This window comes from Pelecanus crispus, chromosome 8, assembly GCF_030463565.1.
Source record: "Pelecanus crispus isolate bPelCri1 chromosome 8, bPelCri1.pri, whole genome shotgun sequence".
Lineage (NCBI taxonomy): Eukaryota > Metazoa > Chordata > Aves > Pelecaniformes > Pelecanidae > Pelecanus > Pelecanus crispus.
Window position 1 is genome coordinate 26,455,631 of NC_134650.1, and position 22,191 is coordinate 26,477,821.

The following is a 22,191-nucleotide window of genomic DNA, read 5'->3' on the forward strand; positions in this document are numbered from 1 at the left end:
AGGGCAGGAAGGTTTGGCCTGGAAAAATAGTGGTGAGTTCAGTAGCAGGAACACAGCCAAGCATGGGAGCAGGGAGGTTGAGGTTGATGAGAGCAGATTGAGATACCAGGATCAGGTTTGGCATTGGGATGCTGAGGTGCTGAGATGCAAGCCTTGTATGGGTTTCATGTCACTTCTACAATAAAGTGCTGTGAAGATACTTTGTGGCCAGCAGTTTCCCTTGCTAAGCACCTGAGGCTTCTCTGGCAAGTGCTCTGAGCATGAAACCTGGCTCCAGGTATGCTATTTGCCTGCAGCAGGCAGGAGTCACTTCTGTGCTGAGCAGGTGAGGCTCTAACATTGCTTGTAAGGTGCTGGAGCTGTTGGGAAGGAGCACAAGGTGGCAGCTCTGTGGCTGCATCTCAGACCAAGCATGAGAGACTTGATGGGTCTCACCTTGACATCTGTCTCCAAGTTCTGCCTTCTGAGATGGGAAGCATCACCCACCATCCAGTTTCCTTTCCTCATATGACTTGGTGCCTTGAGAGCACAAGGGTGTCGCATCTGAAGTTTCTTTGCCTGAGCTCTCCAGTTTCCAGATTTGTGGCTGGACGCCACGTGGGAGATGTTTTGGAGCGAGTTTCCACAGGCTGGAAACTAACTGGAGAGCCAGTTATGTTTCAGGGCTTGGATCCTCCCTGACTGGATTGTAAACCCCCAAATAACGAATGATGGTTTTCAAACTGAGGGTTCCTTGTTCCCTGCTAAGCAAATGTGATGGTTTGGTTTGCCTGTGGCCAAGAGTCTCATGAGAAGCTTTTGTTTATAGCATATGCTGTGCTGAAAATGCATGAAGCTCCCTGGCAGCTGAGATGCTCTTGTGAGTTGGGTGTCCTTGGCTGGTGTGTGTGTATATATGTGCACAGTTAATTGGAACAAGCTCATCAGATGGGTATTCACCAGGTGCAACAACAGAGGACACCCCCAAAGGCATTGTTGGAGCTGCAGCAACATGGTGATTTGCCTGCTCTCTTTTGCATTGGTGTGATTGGGGTCCTCCCTGGGCGAGCAAAATAGAAATTAAATTCTTGCTTTGTAAATCAGCGTGGAAACTTTTTCTTTACTCCTTAAACAAAGAAATGATTAGCTTGTCTGCAGTGTCTAAATTAATTTATCTGAAGCTTGTGGAACATTAACAAATGCTACTCTAAGGTGTACTTTCTAATACTGCTGCAATCATTCACTGCAGAGTGAGGTGTTTAAGAAATAGATGGGCTGCAGTGATTTGCAAGGCTATAACTTTATTAAGGCATTTCAGTGGCATTGTAAACCACCCGAGTAGAGACCAAGTCAACCAATTATGATACTGAGAAAGTTCAAGGCAGAAAGCATAGTCTCCACTCCAGCCTAGAGCTGAAGAAATCCTAAAGCCACAAATGTCTGAACATGTATCTGTTCCCTTGGTGTGGAACTGGTTAGGGTGGTAAACACCCACTCTTTACTGGGAGAGTGGACCTTTCCTATCATGCTACTTACAAGATGCGATACTGCTGTTCTGTGAAGCTTCTCTGCACAGCACCCTGAGCCTGTGCGATGCAGTATCTCCCCACATTAGAGCAGGAGGAGCTCAGCAGCAGAGAAACAAGCAGATTTCAGCTAATGTCAAGCTCTGAACTCTCCCCTTTCTTGAGGTCCTGGTAAACTCCTCCTGCTCTGCCTGGCAAGGCTGTAACAGTTGAGGAGAGGAGATGCTGGACAGCCCAATTTCCAAGTCCTGTCAGTTGCTCTCCAGGTTCCGCTGGGCTCTTGGAAGCCGCCAGCCCAGTGACAGTTACTGCTGAGCTGGAGGGAGCACGGTCACACCAACAGTTCCCAGGCTGGCTTCTGTCCTTCCAGGCTGTCCACAGCCACCAAATAGTCCATGGTGATTGAGGAAGCAAGACTGGGTGCTACACGAAGTGAATCCTCCCAGAGAAGCATGAATGGCCTGTCCTAAGGTAGTGTCTGGCCACCGGGCAGGAAGGAGGCAGTTTTGTTGGCAGGAGGGCCAACAGCAGGGATGCAGCAGCTATGTGACACTCAGCAGGATCTAACTCTATACCTGGTCTAAGAGCAAGTCTGGGGATGTAGAAGGGGTTTTAATGGGTTTGAAAATTGCTGTGCAACTTGCAGTGATGGTAGAGACTCCTAGCTTGGCTGTAGATACTCAAGTAAATGGAACCTTGGGGAGGAGGCTGAAGCTTGGATGACCTTGGTGATCTTCAGCTTGGCACCCTGCTCTGATACATCTTGGTTTCCTGAGACAAGTTAGGAATTTCTGCCCCAGCCCCGCGCATATTTATTTGTTGCTTGTCTAGGTTGTCTTAGCTGTTGTGTCCTGGCACAGCTGGTTCATCTGCCTAGGTTCAGGGCATTTGTGCTCTGAACCTAAAGCTAAGGTGCCAGAGCTGTCTGTGCCCTGAGTCTGGAGCAGAGAGGGAAGTGTAATCCTTCTTTACGTTTCTGGGGTGGGTAGAGGGCTGTCTGAAGTGGGGAAGATAGAGATCTCCCTTCACCAGACAGGGGTGGTGGGCTGGAAGCATGCTGTGTTGCGGTTGCTGTTTTGTCCTGACTCTACAAGAAGATGTGGCCGGTTGCTTAGTTCTGCTCCTTTCCTAATCTAGGAGGCTGATCCCTGCAGGCTCTAGTGAAGTGGAGCCGTGAGGCTGTGAAAGTGCCTCCCTGCAGGGGTGGAGGGTGGGGGAAGCTGTAAGACTGGGATGGTGGTGTGGAGGTTGGAAGCCCTCTGGAAATAAGCATTGTGGGCATGATGAACAGGATTAATTTCAAGTGAAGTGAAATTATAGGTAGAAAATTGGAACAAATAATCCAGTTATTCTCAAGACCCAATAATAAAACATTGAAATCCAGATTAATGTTGTATCATCCCCATTAGATTTCTCTTGAAAAATAGTGATTTCCAGCTTTAAATCCTAGCTCTTGCTGCAGCATGTCCTCGTGACCATAGGACAGTGCTGTGTTCATGTGTTACTTGCAAGAACAAAAGGAAACGGCAACCTTGTTGTTTCCTAACACTGTAAAGGGCCCCAGTAGCACAAACATGTACAATACTGTAGCTGTTTGGGGAGTAAAGGAATGAAGTTATTACCTTGCTTACAGGATGTGGGTAAAAATTGAGGGGAAGGGAATTGTCATCTTTGTATAGATGATGTCTTCTGTATACAGCAAGTCCACACAAAAAAGATGATGTGGAACAGAAGGAAGCAGGAGGGAATGATCTGTGATTTTGCTGAATGTCAGGATGAAAAAAATTTTATGGTAGAGCTAGGTTTGAGACCACTGGTCTTTCAAGTCCCAGAAAATAAGAAGTGGGCAAATCCATCTGTTCCTTGGTCCAGATAGCCAGAAAGAGAGGGGAAATTATTTCTAGTCCAAAGTGGTGCTTAGCAAATACTGTACATGTTTATCTTTTGATTTTTGCTGGTGCTTGAGACCCACTTTCTGAGGTTGTCTTCTCTTCTTGCCCTTTCTTGCACACCCACTTTGTGTGACACAGATGGAGAGAAGTGGTCGGCAGGCTGATGATTGAAAGAAGAATGGCTCATGGACCTGTTAACCCATGCTACTTGTAGGATAAGGATGCTGGAGAAGAACTGCCATTAGGATAAAGTCTTAAGTGGCCCTGCTTTCCCATATGTTGCATTTATATTTGAGCTAATTGCTCATGTTCCTTTAATGGTTTCATGCTTTTATTTCTGCTGTTACAGTCTCTAATGCCTGTAGGGAGCCTTGAGTTTGGGTGTTAATAAGTGAAAATTAGGGCCCTCATTCTCCATGGAGAAATGCTCTTGGGCACTGTGGTAATTTCATGCCTGGAAGGAGTCATATTTGCTGGATAATTTTTGTAACTTCAACCAACCAAATTAGCTTTGAGAAGCTATAGTTCTTAATCAGAGTATTGAACTCTATGCTCCATTAGTTAGAAACATCAACAGGCTCCTTGCACAAAGGGTGGACATTTGGTTTGCAAAGTAGGAAACCGGTCTGATTTTATTAACGCCTTGGGCAGCAGCAATCCCTGGGTTTAAGGTTGTTCATAATACTCTGAGTGCTTAGTAGGGTCAGGCACAAAGTCACATCAGGTCAGCTGCTCTTGCAAAATGAAGCAGCTAAGTGACATTTATCTTCCTTCCATTCCCACCAAAAAACTTTTAAAGAGTAATAAAGGGGAGTTTGGACATTAATACAGATTTGGTTGATAATTCCAGTAAATGGGGTTCCAAAAGTAAGGGAAGGCAGGAGAAGGTGAGAAGTTCCAGCAGGCCCTGGTGTGTGTTTGTGGCTCATGGGACTGCACCCACAGCAAAAGCCCATTTTGGCTCAGGGAATGTTTGTTCTGGGGTTTTACTTCTATGAATCTCAACTCTGCCACTTAAATATGGTCTGATCATGAAACAGGGTGGGGAGGCCTTATGTTCTCCACTTATGAATGATGCCACAGCCTGGAGACACTGGTGTATCCTTTAGGTCTGCCATGAATGGGGTTCTGGATTTTCAAAGTCCCATTGTTGCTCCTTCCAGGTGAGCTGAGACATGGCCACTGGCAAGATCCATCGGTCCATGGTGTCCTCCAAAATGGCTGATGGATTCCCGAGCAAAGTGGTAGCACCTTGTAATCCGAAGCTAGTCAGAGAGACAGAGGAGTGTGTAACTGTAAGTACCCGCTGTGGGCCAGGTAGGAGCTGTGTTAAGGCTGGAAACTCCCCCTGTGTCCCTCTACCTTCCCCTCCTGTTGACTAGCAGCACTGTGAAGTTAGACACCACCTCCCCATCTCTTTGCTGCCATGCTTCTGTTGGAGGTGGTGCATGGTGCAGTGGGGGATCGATTGTGTGCTACTGCAGGGAAAGTCCAGGGTCTTCCCTGGATGTTCCACTGGAGCCAAGTTAAATGAATGTACTGGGCATTGCACTGGAATAGCTGAAGCACGAACATGTGCTTCTTTCCATCCTTTTTGCTGTGTGGGCAGTAATGTCTTCTGTCATGTCGGCATACTTGCCAGTGCTGCTCTGACCATACCTCTAGGCAGCTGGGCATGTGGTGGGCTGCTCAAACTCTGCCTGAAGACTTGAGAGACGTGGCTGATCCGACATAGAATAGGTTCCAAAACAATTATTTTGTGGCATCTCATATCCTATGTGGAGCACAGATCCAGCCCTGCAAAATGGAATCGGGGCAATTCCTCCTTCCCATCCCTAAACGTCCCCTTTGACTGGAGCTCACCTGACTGGATGTGGCGTAGTGCTCAGGCTCTGTCAAGGAGATATCTCTGTATACTTCTGTGGAGGGGTCTGTGAGGCCAGAACAGAGAGAAAACAAGTGCTAATTAAAAAGAGAGAACTAAAACTTGGACCCATTCCTCTCCACCTCAGTCTTGGCACAATGCCGCTTTTCTGCTTTCCTCTGACTCACTCAGCAGTGACATCTCCACACGTGTGTTGGTTGTGAGCTTTGTGCAAGGATGGAGTTAGGGGTTTTCTGATAACTCCTCCCCACTCTCTTCAAAGGTCACTGGCTCAATCCAGCAAAACTAAAGAGGAAACAAATGCCCGAAGAGCAGAAATCCCCAAACATGTCACATCAAATCATGAAGGAGAAGTTAATGGGACAGAGCCACTTGGTTAAAGCATGTGTATTCCGCTCTTTAGCATTAATTTACTGATGTTAAATATTTCAGCAGGTAATTTACGGGACTTCCAGGACTATCCTAGTGGCTGTGGTCACAAATTATTCATCAGTGGCACTTGAACAAGAAAAGTCTTTCTGAACAAAGGCATTTCTGTAGCTCTTGCTGGTGTTTTGCATTTCAGCTGACTCCCTCTGCCTTCCTGAAGGATATGTCTCTTACCACTGAGCAGAGGCTGGCCAGCACTCGGGAGATGAGGCGGCCCCAGATTATCCAGCTTCTAGACATGAGTGAAACCTCCCATCAAAAGGTAGCCTTTTCCTGCCCTTTTGCTTGCTGTTTGATGTGACATTTGAAGAGGGTGCGTGCTTGTGACAGGCTTGCCTCCAGTTTATCTAAATACCTTGGTGACTAGGTCCTGTTGTCCTTTCAGACTGCTGGTGGTGGTGGAGTTCCTTCTGCTGGGGGAAAAGCAAAATGTTTTTCCCCGGTGAGATGTTGAAGTCCTGATCTGCACTAAACCAATATAAATAACCTCTGCTGAAGTTGGTGGGTTTTGCTGGAGTTTAGCTACCATCATGATACTGGGGGAAGGCTGGGGCAGGACACAAGGGCGTGAGCTTGCCATTTTCCATCCTCCTGCTGAAATAGCCACCTCTTGCTTTGGCGTAGTCACTGTCAAATGTTTGGGGTCATAGGATTCCCTCAATGGTGGCAGCATTGGCCTTTGAAGGCTGAGGGCCTATAGTAATTACTCAGGACTTAACAAACCCGGCTGCATTAGTGCTTTAGGTTGGAACAACATGTGGGACCCCTACAGGGTGTTAGATTTTGCAGGCTGCCAGCTATACAGGGGAATTGCCCTGGGCAGAGGGGAGTGGATGTGCTTTATCTGGATGAATGTTTACTTAGATGTATGTTTAAAGCTGCTTTTCTTACAGGACTACTCAATATAACATGCAGTCCAAATGGGTAGATTACTGAGGTAGGCTGTTGAGCGGAAAATTGCCAGTGAGAGACGGGTAACAAATTGGTTAAGGGTCACCCTAGACAGCATAGGAGATTAGGATACACATCAGATGAGTGCACAAACAACTGTCAGTGTGCTGCAGCTACTAGCTTCAGCATGACTGTGACTTCTGTGGAGAAGCAGGAGACCTGCCTGTCTCTTTCGAGTGGGAACAGTGCAGCTGGAGGAGGGGAGACAAAGCAGGGAGGAATTTTCTCAAAGTAATGCCTCTGCTCTTATAAGCATTTGCTGTTTGTGTATGTTTTCAGACATGCTTCTGCAGTGGTATTAAATAAAACAGCAATAATAGAATACAATAAAGCATCCATTTAAAGCTCATGAAAAAGGAGATACCAAGTCCAGTCTTACTCAAGTTGCCCAGTAATGCTGAGAAAAGGGCTGAACCTGCTGGATGGTGATACCATCCAGCATTCACCTTGCTTGTCTTTTTCCTAACTACTGTGTTACTTTCTTTTTGGCCTTACCTCCTCTGGTACTGTTCTCTTCTTACTGGTTTCTAGGCTCTATATCAAATAAGGTATTTGGGAATGCGTGGGACTTGCTTTCTCTGTCTCAGAGTAAAGATCATCCCAGAATTATTTCCCATGGAGTCTCATGTAAATTCTTGGGTTTCACTTGCTCTGTGAGTGCTCATAGCTCTTTCAGTAAGTGCTCTGGAGCTGTGTGACCACATTAGCACAGGACTCTGCTGGACGTAAGCACTGCCCTGCATTTTGGAGAGGGAAACCTGGAGAAACACGTACCAAAAGAGCTTCTTAGCTTGAGCCTGCTCAATGTGGTCCAGAAACTTTTGATCAGCTTGGAACACAGGTGGGTGAGCTACTGTTTCCCTAGTGTGAGCTGGTCAGACGTACTCACCAAAAGACTGTACTTCACTGGAGATCAGCATAGGATTCTCATTCATGAATCTTTTTCCCAGCAGTTGAACCTCTCACTGCTCTGTCTTGCATCTCTAGTTCTCAGCAGTTGACCTGGAACAGAGCTTGTTTCAGCCTTTCCCATCAGAAGTGGTATTTCAGAACTACGTACCTTGTGAGGTCTACGAAGTGCCACTGATTCTGAGGAACAATGACAAGGTAAGTGCTGGGATGCGGAAGTTTAACACTGCACTGGAAGAGGAGAGCAGTGTCATTCACATGGTGTATGGCATAGCAGGTTATCTGCTGCAGCGCAGCGCATCCAGAATAAAATGTCTCACCACTGTTTATTTTACAAGATAGTGGAAATCTTCCCACGCTGGGGATTCTCCCACTGATTTTGGCCATGTATTGGTGGTGTCTAACCCAAAGGAGCTTTTCTAGTCAGTATCCTTCTCCTTGAAAGCCCTGGATTGATGGGAATTTTGAGGACTGTACAGTTCTTCTCTGTTCTCATGCTTTACCTTGAGTGTGCATCACATCCTGGTGGCTCCTTGGTTAATGTTGGTTTCTGGCAGGGCATCTCTGCCTCTCACAGCCTGTTTAGCTGCCTCTGTGCAGCTCACTGTCAAAGCGCAGGGGTTGAGTCTTCTCTACTTTATGCTGGAATAAGTTCTAACTAGTGGCATTAGCACTCCAGGAAAGGTGTTTTTGAAACAGCAGTGTTTTGAATCAGCAGACTGATTTAGCAGAAGCAGTGGGAGGCCTTTAGGTGCCACTTCAGGGTCCTGCTAAGCTTAATTCAGTTCTGCTGAGGTTTTTCTAAGACAATGTGGCTCTCTGCTATCCCTTTGGAGAACCACAGCACATCCAGAGTAATGAGCTCTTGAAGGTCTCCACCTTTACTTGCAAAAATTGTGATCATTTTGAGATTTCCCAAGAAAGTTGAGAAGGGAAAAGTTGAAAAATGTCAGCAATTTTGTTCCACTGTAAAGAGGAAAATTGAGACCTTTTGAATTTCAGCAGGGGAAACATTTGTTCAAATGAGGCATGTGCCAAGAGCAAGCTGGTGGGAAAAGGCAGGAGGGGAGGAAAGGAGCTGAGCTAGAAAGTGCACTGGGAGAGAACATTGTACATGCAAGGGTTTCTCTTAACATGTAACAGTAAAGTGTACTGGAATGAGAGGAAAGGTCAGAAAAAGAAAAGTGTAATTAAAGATACCATTCTGTAATGAACAGTAAGATGTATACATGAGAGGAGGGCAGGATAGGAAGATGGAAATGTACAGGAGAACAGGTGAATTAACCCCCTCTCTAAATCTGCCTGTTGGGGGAAACAAACGAGTGGACAAAAAAAGCTGTCAGGGCATACTGCAGGTGGAGGAACAGCAAGAGAAGTCAAAGTATTTTCTGAGATAACAGGTTTTGACAGGGACATGGCTGAAAATGGAAGACCCTTTGGCAAGGAAGGATGTGGGTGTGGTCCTTCAGTTATTCCCTAGAGAGTCCTGTGCCATTCCTGGTCTGGATTTAGCTTGGGAATATTGGAAAGATGCAGTGTGGGTGCCCATGCCCAAGGGATACCATTTGTGCGGTCAACACTGATCTTGGATGCTCTTTGCTGTAGCTATCCTCTTTCCTGAATAAAATGTGCCTCAGTTTCTCTTTTCCTACTGCTCTGCTTTGTTCCCAGTATGTCTTTTGGCTTCAGCTGCTCCATTACACATGTGGCACTTCAAAATGTTTGTCTTTACCAAGTACCAGCCAACAGGCAAACAGTTAATTTGCTCTATTCATGCTTCCTCAAGTGGAAAAGAACATCTGCATCAACATTTCTGCCATTCCTAGTAAAAAATAATAAACTTGTACAGCTGCACATTGGAATCTGTATGCCCTATAAGGGGAAGGCAATGTGTGAACTGTTGATCTCCCCCCCCCCCCCCAATGCATTAGTTTTGAAGCTAGTAAGACCTCAACCATTGGACAGCACTGGTGTAAAAGGTCAGCTCTAAGGAAAATCCTTGGCATACTTAAGTACACAAAGACAGAGCTGATAATCCCAAGAGAGATTATTATATTCTAATTTTGTTGGCTTTTGGTAATGTCCTGGAGAAAAGCAACGTTGTGCTCTGTCTTAAAGCTTTCTCACCAGTTTCTCAGCTTCCTCTGAATCATACTGAATTATACTGCATGGTAGCCTGAGCTTGTCTGCTCCATAAAAATCCAGCTAATGGCAAAGTATATTCCAAATAGAGGCTCTGTAATCATTGAAATACAGAAGTGCTTTGCTATAAACTTACAGCTCTTACCTGTGTGTTGTAAAATCACTTTTCTGTCTTCAGGCTGCTCCCCACCACCCTCAGATGTTCTGGGTGACTTTTGCTGAAGGTCTTAGCCATGTGTGCTCATCTCCCAAGGGATTTAGTGACCAAAACATTTGTCTGCAGTGTGAAATTGGCTCCTGGAACTTGCTGCCCCAGGGCATTGCTGGGAGCAAAGGGTGTTTGGAGAGTTCAGGACTGCCTTGGCCATGGGTTATCAGGTTTGGGTGGGTGGTGCAGAATGAATCTCCATTTTTCCCAAGCCTTGTGTGGGTTCATTGTTTATCAGTGAAGCTGCCTGTCAGTCAAAATCGCCTGTTTTAGACTTTCTGAGATGGGATTGGGTGCTCAGGGGTTGATATCTGTGTGCTAGAAAGCACCTGGTTGCTCTCTCTGTGCCTGTGGTATCCCAGAGAGCAGAAACTTGCAGCAAGGTGCCTGCAGGGACTCCTGGGTGTGGGGAGGAATACCCAGAAATCTTCCTTGCCTGCCTGGCAGCTGCCTGGCTACAGTCACCAGGCAGCAAGAGCCTCCAGAGAGCTGAGATTGGCTTTTAATAATGAAATCACCCTGTGAGTTAGTGCTGGTCATGTATCTCAGGGCAGAAAATGCCTTTGAAGCCCATAATTGATAGGCATAGCCTGGGGGGTCATCTGGCTTTCTATCATTTTGGCAAGTTGACTGCTCTCATCTTCTGCATCAGCCTTTCCTTATGGAGTGTGAGGTTTCTCCCTTGCTTCTTTACAGCCCCCTTTAAATTCTCTTAGCCATCTCCTTCTTGTGTCTGGGGTTGTCTCTTTCTCTTCCCATGTTCCTCCTTTTGCTCTTCAGGTTTGCTTTTATTCCCAGTAAGGCCACAATGTCTGTGGTCTCCTTCTCTTGCTGGTCTGCCCACATGACTGTGGCACCACAGCTTGACTGCCCCACTCACTCAGAGTATGTTAGAAGTTAATTTCTTCCTTCCCCCAGTATAACCCATGCTGTTTGGCCTTCAGATAATACGTTCCCCCTCTAGAGGCATGACTGCATGGATGTGTGCAGGCAGAAGCAAGCAGGTTCTTTGGGCTTGTTGAATATGGGGATGACTTGATTCAGGTATTATATCTGCATACTGCTAGTGTCTTACCTGCTTGGTGATTCCTTCGCAGCAGGGCATTGCCCTACTGCCACTGGCCCAGAGCTATTTTGCCCAGGCAGAATGGATTCAAGTCCACCCTTGTATTATGTGCATGTACCTCCAGAGCTAAAAGTGCTTTGGAAAGGTGGTTAAGGACGCATGTCACCAGGGCACGGCCAAGTCTCTTCTCCTCATGTTTCCACAAGTGGCAAAATCATAGTTTCATGTCTTTCCTGCAGGTTCCTCGGTTGGTGAAGGTCGTCTTGGAGAGCTCACCTTATTTCAAGTTGGTCAGCCCCAATGCTGTGTGCTGTAAGGTAGCACCTGGCATGCCTTCAACTTTCCGCATCCTTTTCACCCCTGCGGAGAACAAGGTGAGACTGGAGATCCCAAAAGGTTGGTGCCTTCAGTGGAAGGTGAGTGTGCATGTGCAGGGCTGGATTCAGAACAGGGCATCTGGTGTGGATTTTGAGGAACTGTCCTGGTTTCAGTGGGGTTGCATTGGATCTAGAACTGGGGGAAACTCTTTTTGCCATGGTGAAGATTATGCTCTCATAGGCTGGAGGCTCCTGAGGCTCTTACATGTTTCAGACTGTTTTTATCCTTCGGTGCTGGAATGTTTAACGTAATGTCTGTTGGCTTCAGGGTTGAGAGAGTCTACTGTCTGTGGTGGGATGGCCTCTCAAGGTGTTGGTTTCTAGTATCTGGCCATTGCTGCATAATTATGTGTTTGCTCCGCTAATTATAAATACAAAAGTCTGTTTAAAAGTGACCTGTTATTTGGAGGACCCAAAGTGAGCCTGATCACAGTGAGGACCACCACGTCTGAAATCTGGAGCCACCTTAATGTAATATCATGTTTTACACAGTAGTGAGACAGCGCAACATTATCTCTAAAGTTGTCACTTTTTTTGCATGCTGGTTATAGCCCACACCCTGCTGTGATGTCCGCTCCAGGCTGTGGTCAGGCAGTCTGTAGCTAGTCACATCTTGGCATTGCATGGTGGTGTTAGCTGCTGCAGCAGAGACAGACAGGCTGTGCTTTCTCTCCCTGTGCTTTCTTGAGCATTTGTGAGGGACGATGCACATGGAACAGTAGGAAAATGGGAGGGAGGGGTGTTGATAAGATGTTTAGCCATCTATCTACTCAATGGTAGGTGTTTAATTATTATGGAAAATACTAGGGGAACAAATAGATCCAGAGAGCACTCTTCTTTCCCATCTGGCAGCCACTTCCCTGCCTCACCCTGGACTGGAGCAAAGAGGATGCTTTTTCATACCCTCTGTTTTCAAGCCTTGCAGCTGTGCTGTCCCTGAGGATACTTGCCTGCCTGCGATCCAGCTGCGAGTCTAGGGGAGAGGGAGTGCTGTGCATGTGGCAGGGAGCCAGCCTGGCACAGACGCACTGAGCTCTAGATGTCCTTAACTCAGCAGGAGCTTGGTGTGCTGCAGATGACTTTGAGACACCTGCCTGAAGGACCATAGGAATAAACAGGCAGATACAATCTGCAGGCAGACACATTACCACAGAGTTTGTGGGCAGTAATACTGGTGTGGTTGTGTCTTCATGCATGTTAATGTGGTTGCTCTGTCAACTGGCACCTATTCCATGCCAAGCATGCAATGCTTTTGCTTGGAACGTCAGTGCTGTGGCCCTGGCAAGTCTGATTCTCAGTGCTGTGATGTGAAGGGTCAATGCTGTTATCTGGAGACTTGTTAATACAGAAGGATTCAGTATGTGGCATGGAAGGGAGGAAACATTGCAGGGAAACAGTCAGGCTGACTCTTTCCATTGGCATCCTGCTGCCTCTTAGCATGACCTTGTTGGAGAGGCAAGGTTAGGGGATAGCTTTGAGCCAGCAGACGTTTCTGCACCAGGCCAGAGGTGCAAGGTCTCTTTGGGCATAGCTGTTTTCTATCTTTCATTTGCTGCTTAGATTTAGCTTAACATTTTGTCCTATCCTCAAACAACATGGACACAGAAAACTAAAGAGGAAATGCCCCATGGTTCCTAGCTCCCTATGCTTGTGGAATAATCTGTTCCTCTGGAGGGACTGAGAAATTATTTAACATCATTAATATTTAGCGTAAAAATTATGTTGGCCTAGGGCAGTTCTCCAGACTACCGAAGTGACACAAGAGCTTAATCTCACTGAGGTAGGCTTTGCAAAGTACACTGGTGCCTTTAAAATGTGATTTATTAGTATCAATTAATGTTCTTTTTTGGGGTGGAAGAGGTAAATTGGTGCCCATGAAAGGCAAAGTGCTGCTCTTCAAATTTAGAGAGGCAGCAGAGCAACACATGAACATCACCACAAATAGAAGTACGGTGAGATAACCCCTGGGAGCTCTAATGTCCAATGCTTTGTCCCTTGTCTTGCCCTTGAACTGGTGAGTGTATGGCATAGGGAGCTCTGCCAGCAAGCGGTCCTCTGCACAGCTTCAGCGACACCCCGGCTGTTTCTGCTGAACTGGATTTTGTGCTCCTTGCAGGGGTTGTGCAGGGCATCAGGAGAGGGATGCATGCCGCTCCATGAGGAGCACACGGGGAATACAGCAGAATCAGAATTTTGTACAAATCGAACACTTTGTCCCATAGTTGATGGAGTGTGAGTCAGCGAAGTACCAGAGTGCTCTAAGTTATATGTATATAAGCATATAAAAACACAGCAGAGCTTATTGTGCATCATTAGCGTGGTCAGGAGGTACACAGAACCTTGAAAACCCCTTAGCAAAGAGGCAGGCTTTGGGAATTGGTTCTGTAAAGCCACCTGTGTTGGGCTTGCAGTGGCTTGTGTGCAGAATACCTGCCTTTTAGTTGTGGAAGGCTTACGAGTGCTGCCTTTGAACAGCCTCTGCCTCTGCTGCTCCATGATCCACCGGCACTGCAGATAACCCAGTGAACTGGGATGCAGGTGCAAATCCCTCTGTCGGGTTGGAGAGTCCTCCTGATGTGGAGTTGGTTTATGTAATTCTCTTGCTTTGAATCTGTTCTTCCCTGGGGTAAGTCTGACTGCAGCAAAGTCACTCCTGATTCAAGGGAGTAAAATTGTGGCTAAGCCCTAAATAAAAGGATCATGTGGGTTGTTAGTGGCTGAAATGTCATGCTCCATGTAGCCCTTTCTTGAAAAATGAGCAGTTTCCTATTGTCTCGCAGTCATTTGGGAATTTGCCACATGATTGGACTGTCAGAAAGTAAATAAATAGCTGACATGTCTCTTTGTTTATTGGCACTTGCGTTATAAATAAGAAATGCTAATTTTTCTGCTGGGCAACATTTCCAGTTACTCTTGCTGCTTCTGATGTACGCACTTCTGTTTTATGGCTCCAGTTGTACAGTGTGGGTGTTCTCCTACCACCCTATGTTCCTGGGTGTCCTTGCATTATGGTCTGACAGTCTCTGCCTAATTGGAAACCATTGTGGAACTGACTGGCAAATAAACAACAGACAGAAATACTTAGATTTGTGTGTCCTTCAGGCTTATTAATAGATTATCTTAAAGGAAGAAGGAAGCAAGAAGGATATAAAAACACAGCAGAGCTTATTATGTTTTGTCCTCTTGTTCTTTTCACTGTAGCAATACAATATTTTCAGGCAATACAAGTTCAGTCTGTAAGGTTTGCAAAATTCATTACTGATGCTCAGTGGAGACAATTAATGCTCATTGATTAATATGAAATATGACAGGACAATGAGTTATTGCATTACTGAAAGTAACCCCTTTAAAATTCAGTCCAGCCCTGTTAGATGTTTTGTAGCATGCAGAAGCTATTCCAAGTACACCTTTAAGAAGACTCCTGGGAGGAGGAAAGGGGCAGAAGATCAAGGCAAATGGCCCTGCACAAAATGAACCTGTAGCAAAGGGACTGATTTCAAAGCATCCTGTGAATTGGTAGCTGAGGGAGGCAGGAGAAGGGGTACCTCTTCTCATGTGAAGCTGTCTTCATCCTCCAGTCTCCCTTCTCTCTTTTAATGGTCCTTATTTTCCAGCCTTTATGGTATCATGGCTTCAGCAGGGAGCTTTCTGTGTTTTACTTACTACATTACCCTATGCTACAAGAATCTTTGCTTTGCACTTGCCTGCTGCAAGGAATTTGGTGAAGTATTTAGGATCAGTTATACATTAAAGCTGACATCAGAGTTTGCTGGCATACTGGGCAGTTAAGGTTGATATCACTGTGACAATAATTAATGTTAGCCTGAGTTTGCAAAGGGTCTGAAATGACACCTTTGATACAAGCAGTTGCTTTAATTTTGGTGGGTGCTAATTCAAATGCCAGTGGTGATGCTTTGCAGGCTAGAGCTGTAACTTACTGCTTATCAAAGGGGAATAAGAGAAGGAGAACTATCATACAATGAACTGTATTTTCCCTGAAATTGAGAGCGGAGTTGTATGAAGGATGAAGTCGTATTTTCATGAAAATCTATAGCCTGAAGCTGCATCTAAACACAACAATCTTTAAAGCATAGAAGTGATGCAACCTCTCTCTCACCCAGGCATGTTTATTTAGAAACCTGGTTTTAAACAGCCTGCTAAGGGTTTGCAGTTGCAAAGTAAAACAAAATTTTAAACTGGTTTCAACTGTACCCCTAGATTGTGAGTAAGTGCATAGCAGAGTTGGTAACACAGGGCAGTGCTGCAGTGGAGAATTGCAGACTTTATCTTCTCCCAGGGGAGGGTGATTCAGCTTTCAAAAGCTTAAGGGACCATGGATTCACAGTAGCATGAGCAGCCAGCTTCTGCCTAGCACCCCTCTTTCCTTGGGTTTCCCCCTGTTTGGCCTGACACAGCAGTTAACTTTGATGCAAGGTCCCAATTTGGGGTCCTAGAGTGGTTGAAGGGTCAGCACACGCTGCAGTGCTTTCAGTCAAGTCCTGTACAGGATGCAACGTCCCAGGGTGTCCCTGCAGAAGGGGCTCAGCACATGATGTGTGTGCATGAATGGCAAGACACAGCTTTCTCTCTCAAAGGTCATGGTTGTCTCTGTGAGGCAAAATCCTTGTTGCTTTAGCCTTGCTTTCATGTATCTGGAGAAGTCCCTTTCCCTATGCATTGCTGTGCAGGCAGTCCCAGTGCCCTTCACCAGCAACAGAGCTGGGAAAGCTGCTTGTGCTTGCTTTTGGGGGCGATTTATTCCTTGGGCTCTTATTTACATTGCTGTTGATCCACTCACTCGTTAGCAATGATAATCACTTGAAAATTACTTCCTTTTATTTCCCTCAAATACCTCCAATTGTTGAAATTTCTTTTTTCTTTATCCCCCTGTTGATCTGAACTCCTTGCATCCTCCTCTGTCTACCTGGCATATGGAAGGGAGAGATAAGTAAATATGGCACGCCAAGACTTAATAAGGCACACAGCCTTCAATTGGATTTGCAATGCCTTTGTTACAGTAGTGCGGCCAAAATAACAAAAAAAAAAAAGTAAATAGCATTCTTCATTTGCTAATGCCGTTTCTGAGGATCTAAACAGTCCAGGATGTGAAGTACCCAGATAATAGGTCCTTTAAATTCACATGGGCTGCCCATAGCTTTTATTTTAGAAGACTTAGGCTGCAAGATTGAGTACAAAATTGCTAATTCAGAAAGACTGGCTGAAGATGAAACGCTGTCCTGAAATGTGATATTCGATTCTGTAGGTTGTTTGCTGTAGTTCCCTTCCTGGTGTTTTACCTTCCAAATATGAGATGCAAAAGCCCTTCTGCAATTTCCAGTGTGAATATTTGAGATGTCTAGAAAAAAAGATCCTTCTTTATTCTTTTTACATCTTGGATGTGACAGCATCTGTTACTGCAACCTTAAATCCCAGCTGAGCAGCTGGTTAGTAGGCACTGGGTGTTAGTTGTTGTGTTAAAGCAATAGCTAAAGCAATAGCTATGTGTCTGTGCCTTGTCTGGCTGCCTTAGGTCCTTTCCAGGCTTGGAGAGGATGGGTATGGGAGCAGGAAATCCCAAGTGCAGAGGAATCTGAATCTGTTGTGGTTAAGGGAGTTTGCTGCTGTGTGCAATTCCTAAACCAAATTGTCTGCTTGCTGCTTCAACAATTACAAAAATATCAAATGAGTTAAAAGCACTGAGGAAAAAAGATCAGGACAGCAAGTGAGTGATAAGAGGCAGAGCTTTTATCAACTTCTCAATAAGAGAGCTGCTGGAGGTAATGGCTCCTGGCTCTACTGCAACAGTTTTACCACTGACTTCAGTGGGGGCAAGGCAACAGTTCCAGCACAGTGATGCCACACTCCATCTGCTCAACCCTACGGGAAAATTATTTTGGTGCTTGATTTGCCTTCCTACTGCTAAATGCCAGACAGCTGGGGGGGTGTCTGTCTGACTCTTCTGAACAAGCCAATGATTGGGAATAGCACAGTTGAGTTTGCTCTGGTAGGGATGTCTGAGTCTCTCATTTGCAGCTCCTGAAACCACCTGCCTCAGGCATGCTAACAAGGCACCAGGTCACTTAATCTAGAGACCTTACAAGAGAGACATGATTAAGGCATCAACCATGGCAGAATATGCAGCAGAGAGAAAGCAAAGCTATTGCCTGTATCCCCTGAGGCTAGGATGAGGTGTAAAGGGAAATTTGAGATTAGACACCGGTCTTTAAGTCTAGGGTAGAGCTGGAATAGGCTGCTGAGGGCAGGGGTGGAATTGTTAGTGCTTTTAAGTACTTGTCAAACATCTCTCAAGAATAATTTGGGTATAGAGCTGAGCCAGTTCTGAGGTGGGGAGATGGATCAGATAGCTTTTTAAGGGGGTGTGTGTACCCAGCCTCATCCCTATAATGCTGTGGGAAGGGGTGGGAAATACACAAGTATCCTGCACTCATCTGACATTAAAACAATTATTGTGTCCAGCTTGTTAAGTATTTCACCAAAGACCAACTGTTGATTGTGCATGTGGTGAAGCCATTTTGAAAATGTACCTGAGTATCCCCTGCCAAGCTTCAGCAAGGTCGCTGCATTGCTGGGATTGGAGTTAGTGCTGCAGCACAACCTGGTTCTTAATGGTGCCTTTAATAGTCTGCAGTGGTGATCGAAGCAGGTTCTTGTTACTGCTGTTATACCTTACGTGAAATTACTCTATTTTGGTGCCTCAGAATCAAAGTATCAGATAATTTTGTCTGGTTCTGCCAGCTTGCTGCAAAAGCAGGTGAATCAATGAGGTTGTTTCTTCTTTGCAAGTTAACAGTCCTGTCCAAGTCATACTAACTGGAATGAAAGGTCACTAAGGTAAAAAGTACTATTACATTATTGAATGCTACTGTTAGAGTCATAGAAAACAGCAGTTTTTTCTTCTGCCATGGGGCTAGTACTAAATGCACTGTGCTAGAGATTGTTTCTTTCCCCTTAGGATTACTTCCACCAGCTCACCTGCATCACAGAAAGGGAAAAGTTTGTTGTGCCAATCCGAGCAATAGGTGCCCGAGCTATCCTGGACTTCCCTGACCAGCTGAACTTCTCTGTCTGTCCAGTCAAGTACAGCACCCAGAAAACTCTGCTGGTTCGCAACATTGGTAATCGGGAGGCCCACTACTGCATCAGCACTCAGAGGTAAAGGAGCTTATCTTTTTTGTGCAAAACACCATTGTGTGATAATATAGTTCATAAACAGTAACAAAAAGGAACCAGAGCATCTGAGCTGCTGTATTGCAGCCATAGCTAGAAATGGGCAGATGGGCAGGACACATGGGCTTTGCAGTTGCTTACAGTGTTTTAAGCATGATGCAACCTTTGATAAAACTCCGCAAGCTTCAGTGAAGTTTAATACTGCAGTGGTGTCTCCATCGCAGCATCTTGCAAGACCAATTCTGTTAGTTTGAAAGAACAAATATAGGAAGGCAACTTGACTGCCCTTGGGCTGTATAGGATACTGCATGGCAGATGACAGCTTTAGGAGCTCAGTTCAGGTGGACCAAATGCAGTGCTAGGAAATGGCCAGCTATGAGCTGGTGAAAGAGACATTTAAGAATTTATCAGTAGCTGTGTCTATATTAGCAAGTTCAATCGGAGATTGTAAATCAAAGCAGTTGATATTGAGGCCCTGACAATAATACTGTGTGGTCCAGGAACATTGTTTTTCAGTAGGTTTGGTCTGGTCCCTGGGACCAAATATTCTTAAGTAGAATGAGCTCCTAAGTGGAGATGAGCGGACACTGGCTTCAGAACTGCACTGCAGCCCCAAACCAGAATGCTAATGAGGGCACAGGCAAAAGGTGCACCAAATATCTGGTGCATGAGTTGCGGGCATTTTCTTCTAGAGCTTTTTCTCTCACAGATTTCCTGGAGAGTGCTAGAATGTTAGTAGGTAGCTTGCAACCTCCTGATGGTAAGTATCTTCTGAAATGGTTATGTACCACTATCAGCCAAATACACCTATTCTCAGGGGGGCCACAAGCACATGGTATTCCGGTGGTATCCTAATCAAATGCCTGATGTGAATCATGTTGCGGACAGCCTGTCCTGCTCCTTTTAGTCTCAGAAGACGCTCACTGGTTTTCCAGTTTGCTGAATTGGAGAGCGTAATGCCTTTTGGACACCACATCTGCCAGGAAACCAGTTCAGTTCACTGGTAATTAGTTGAGAGTTGCCTGGTCCCAGAGATCTCAGTATAGGAGCTGAGGTCAAGAATGCAGCAAAGACCTGCTGTCTGACTTGGTGCACCTGAGTTGCCTCAATTTCTTCCCCAAGAAAGCAGGGCTCAGAAGACTTTCTACTTTTCTCCTGTGAAATGTGAGGGTCCAAGAAGAGCTTCCGGCAAAGCTATTTAAGCAGGCTTCTAGGATGCTATTTAAGCAGGCTGCTGCTTTTCACTGTAGAAAATGTGTAGGCAGGAACTTTTAAATCAATGTACAGTTTTCATCTGGGATTTCCAGATCTAGTTGTCACCACCAAAATAAATACCCACTAAATTCTAGCATCTTTTTGCAATGTACTTGCCAACTCTTCTATGGAGTGATACAGTGTATGTTGAATCCTGCTTGATATGGATTTTAAGAGTTTCTGAACTTCACCAATTAAATATTTCAGTCCTGATTTGCAATAAAGAAATGGGAAGCATTACACAAGTTTTATTTCAAACTACACAAAAAAAGTAGAATGCTGAATAACTGGATTGCATGTGTACAGAGATCAAAAGCTGATATAATTTCCCTTGTCAGCCAAGGGCATCAGTCATCTCTTCCATTTAATTATGAACTTTTGAAAGCCAGTTTGAAATTTCAAACAGATGATTTGAATCTTTGAATATAAGCAGCATTTTATTCTAATTAAGTTGCCCCCACTTTCATTCAGATTTCTTTTTAAATACCCTGAAGTTGCTGTGTTTCTGCCTTCCCAGTTCTTCATTGGGAACTTTCTTAAAGGTTGAGTTCCTCTAATGCCTGTCTATCTACTATCTTCCTATACATATATGCACAGATGTATAGGACATAGGAGAAATTTTGGGAATATGCAAAAGGGAAGTGGGCTGATTTAGAAGATAAAATCATAGAATAACTTTGGTTGGAAGGGACCTTTGGAGATTGTCTGAGCAAACACCCTGATCAAATCAAGGCCAGTGCCAAAGTTTGATCAGGTTTGCAAGTAGGACAACTGGCTACTCTAGGCCTTTTTGTGTTGAGCTTTGAATGTCTTCAAGGTTCCCTTGCTTCACTGGGTCCCTGTTCTAGTGTTGAACCACCCTAATGGTGACAACTTTTTTCCTGATATCTACTCAGATTTTCTATTACTGCAGCTTGTGTTCATTTTCCCTTATCCTATCACTGCACATCTCGGAGAAGAGCCTGGCCCCATCTTCTCTACACCTTCCCTTTATGTTGTTGTAGGCAGCACTAAGATCACTCTTCATCTTTCCTTCTCAAGGCTGTACAAACCCATTTATCTCAGCATCTCCCTGCATGTCCTGTGCTCCAGCCCCTAAGGTCCTCTTCTGCAGAAATGCTTTCTATCCCATCAGTGCCCAGCCTGTACTACCAGGGGTTATTCCATCCCAAATACAGGATTTTGTATTTTCCATCCCTGAACTGCATGAAGTTCACATCAGCCAATTTCTCCAGCCTGTTGTGGTCCCTCTGAATAGCAGCCCAGCCCTCCAGTGTGACTACTCCCCCCAGTTTTGTATCATCCACCAAGTTTTGAGTGCTCCCTCCTGTTGACCAGGTCAGGATGTCCCCTTGCATCCCAAGACCTGAACAACCATGTTCGCTGTATGTGATGGTGTGCCAGGAGTGGTTATTCCAGCCAGTGCTGGGGACCATACTGTGTGACATATCATCTCTGCATTGCACTAACTCTTTTCGTGCTGAGTGCCTCTGGTCCCTCTACCATATCTGCCAACTTTCATATTAATGACTGAGTCTCTTGATAGCAGTGATCAATGGTTGGGTCCTTGCTGCTTGTGCTATGAGAAGTTGCTCAGGCCTACCTCTGAGCTCTCAGGTGAGCCCTGTGGTTCTAGCAACCCCAGCAGAAAAGAATTGTCCTTCCAGCTGGCAAGACAAGTTGGCTTGAGAAGCAGACCAATACGCTGCTCCACAGGCTAGTAGATCATTAGCTGGCAATTGTCTTTGAACAGATATATTTACAGAGGCTTTCACAAGAGAGGCCATTTTCCTACTAATGTTAGGGGATTAATTTCCCTGTTGTAGAGGCTATAACAAAGGCTGCATCATTATTAACAACAGAGATAGTGAAGATTTAGTTTAATGTCACTCATTCTTTTGAATGACTTCTGTAATAACTTGGTGGTTAATTATTATCACAGAACACATAAAGCTGTGCTTTGGAAATGAATGAATTATGTTTCCTGTCCTGGAGAGCTTAAAGTGTAAATGTGACATGCAGTAATCAAGAGTTATGACATAGGTGCTAGGGGAAAGGAGTGCTAGCCTTACAGACTGAAATTCAGGACTGTTTCAGTCTATTCTTATTCAGTGGAGAATTTAAGCAGCTTAAGCTGAATGTACACTTAACTTTTGCTGAGGAAGGATGCAGTGTTGTGTTGAAGCTAATCTTAATATCACATAATAGCTTTGTGTGTTATGTACAAGCACACATGTATGCACATGAGCAAGGGAGGACAATTAGTGGAGTAGAAGGGAATGAGAGATCTGTCTGAGTTTACAGACCCATCAGCTGCCCTCTGTCCTTTATTTTCTATCTGCACAATTGAAACTCCTGTCTTAGTTGCTGCAATTTCTGTTTTCT

The 22,191-nt window shown here is 45.2% G+C and overlaps 1 protein-coding gene across 1 annotated transcript in view; it reads left to right on the forward strand.

The window, feature by feature from the left end:
• The first annotated feature begins 4,572 nt into the window (after window positions 1-4,572).
• The window catches only part of HYDIN (HYDIN axonemal central pair apparatus protein), a 153,238-nt gene continuing 135,619 nt past the window's right edge, over window positions 4,573-22,191 (forward strand). Inside the window, exons 1-5 of the mRNA XM_075714834.1 lie at window positions 4,573-4,692; window positions 5,848-5,973; window positions 7,650-7,769; window positions 11,227-11,361; window positions 18,338-18,537. Coding sequence (XP_075570949.1) covers window positions 4,573-4,692; window positions 5,848-5,973; window positions 7,650-7,769; window positions 11,227-11,361; window positions 18,338-18,537 — 701 coding nt within the window. The remainder of the gene's footprint in view (window positions 4,693-5,847; window positions 5,974-7,649; window positions 7,770-11,226; window positions 11,362-18,337; window positions 18,538-22,191) is intronic.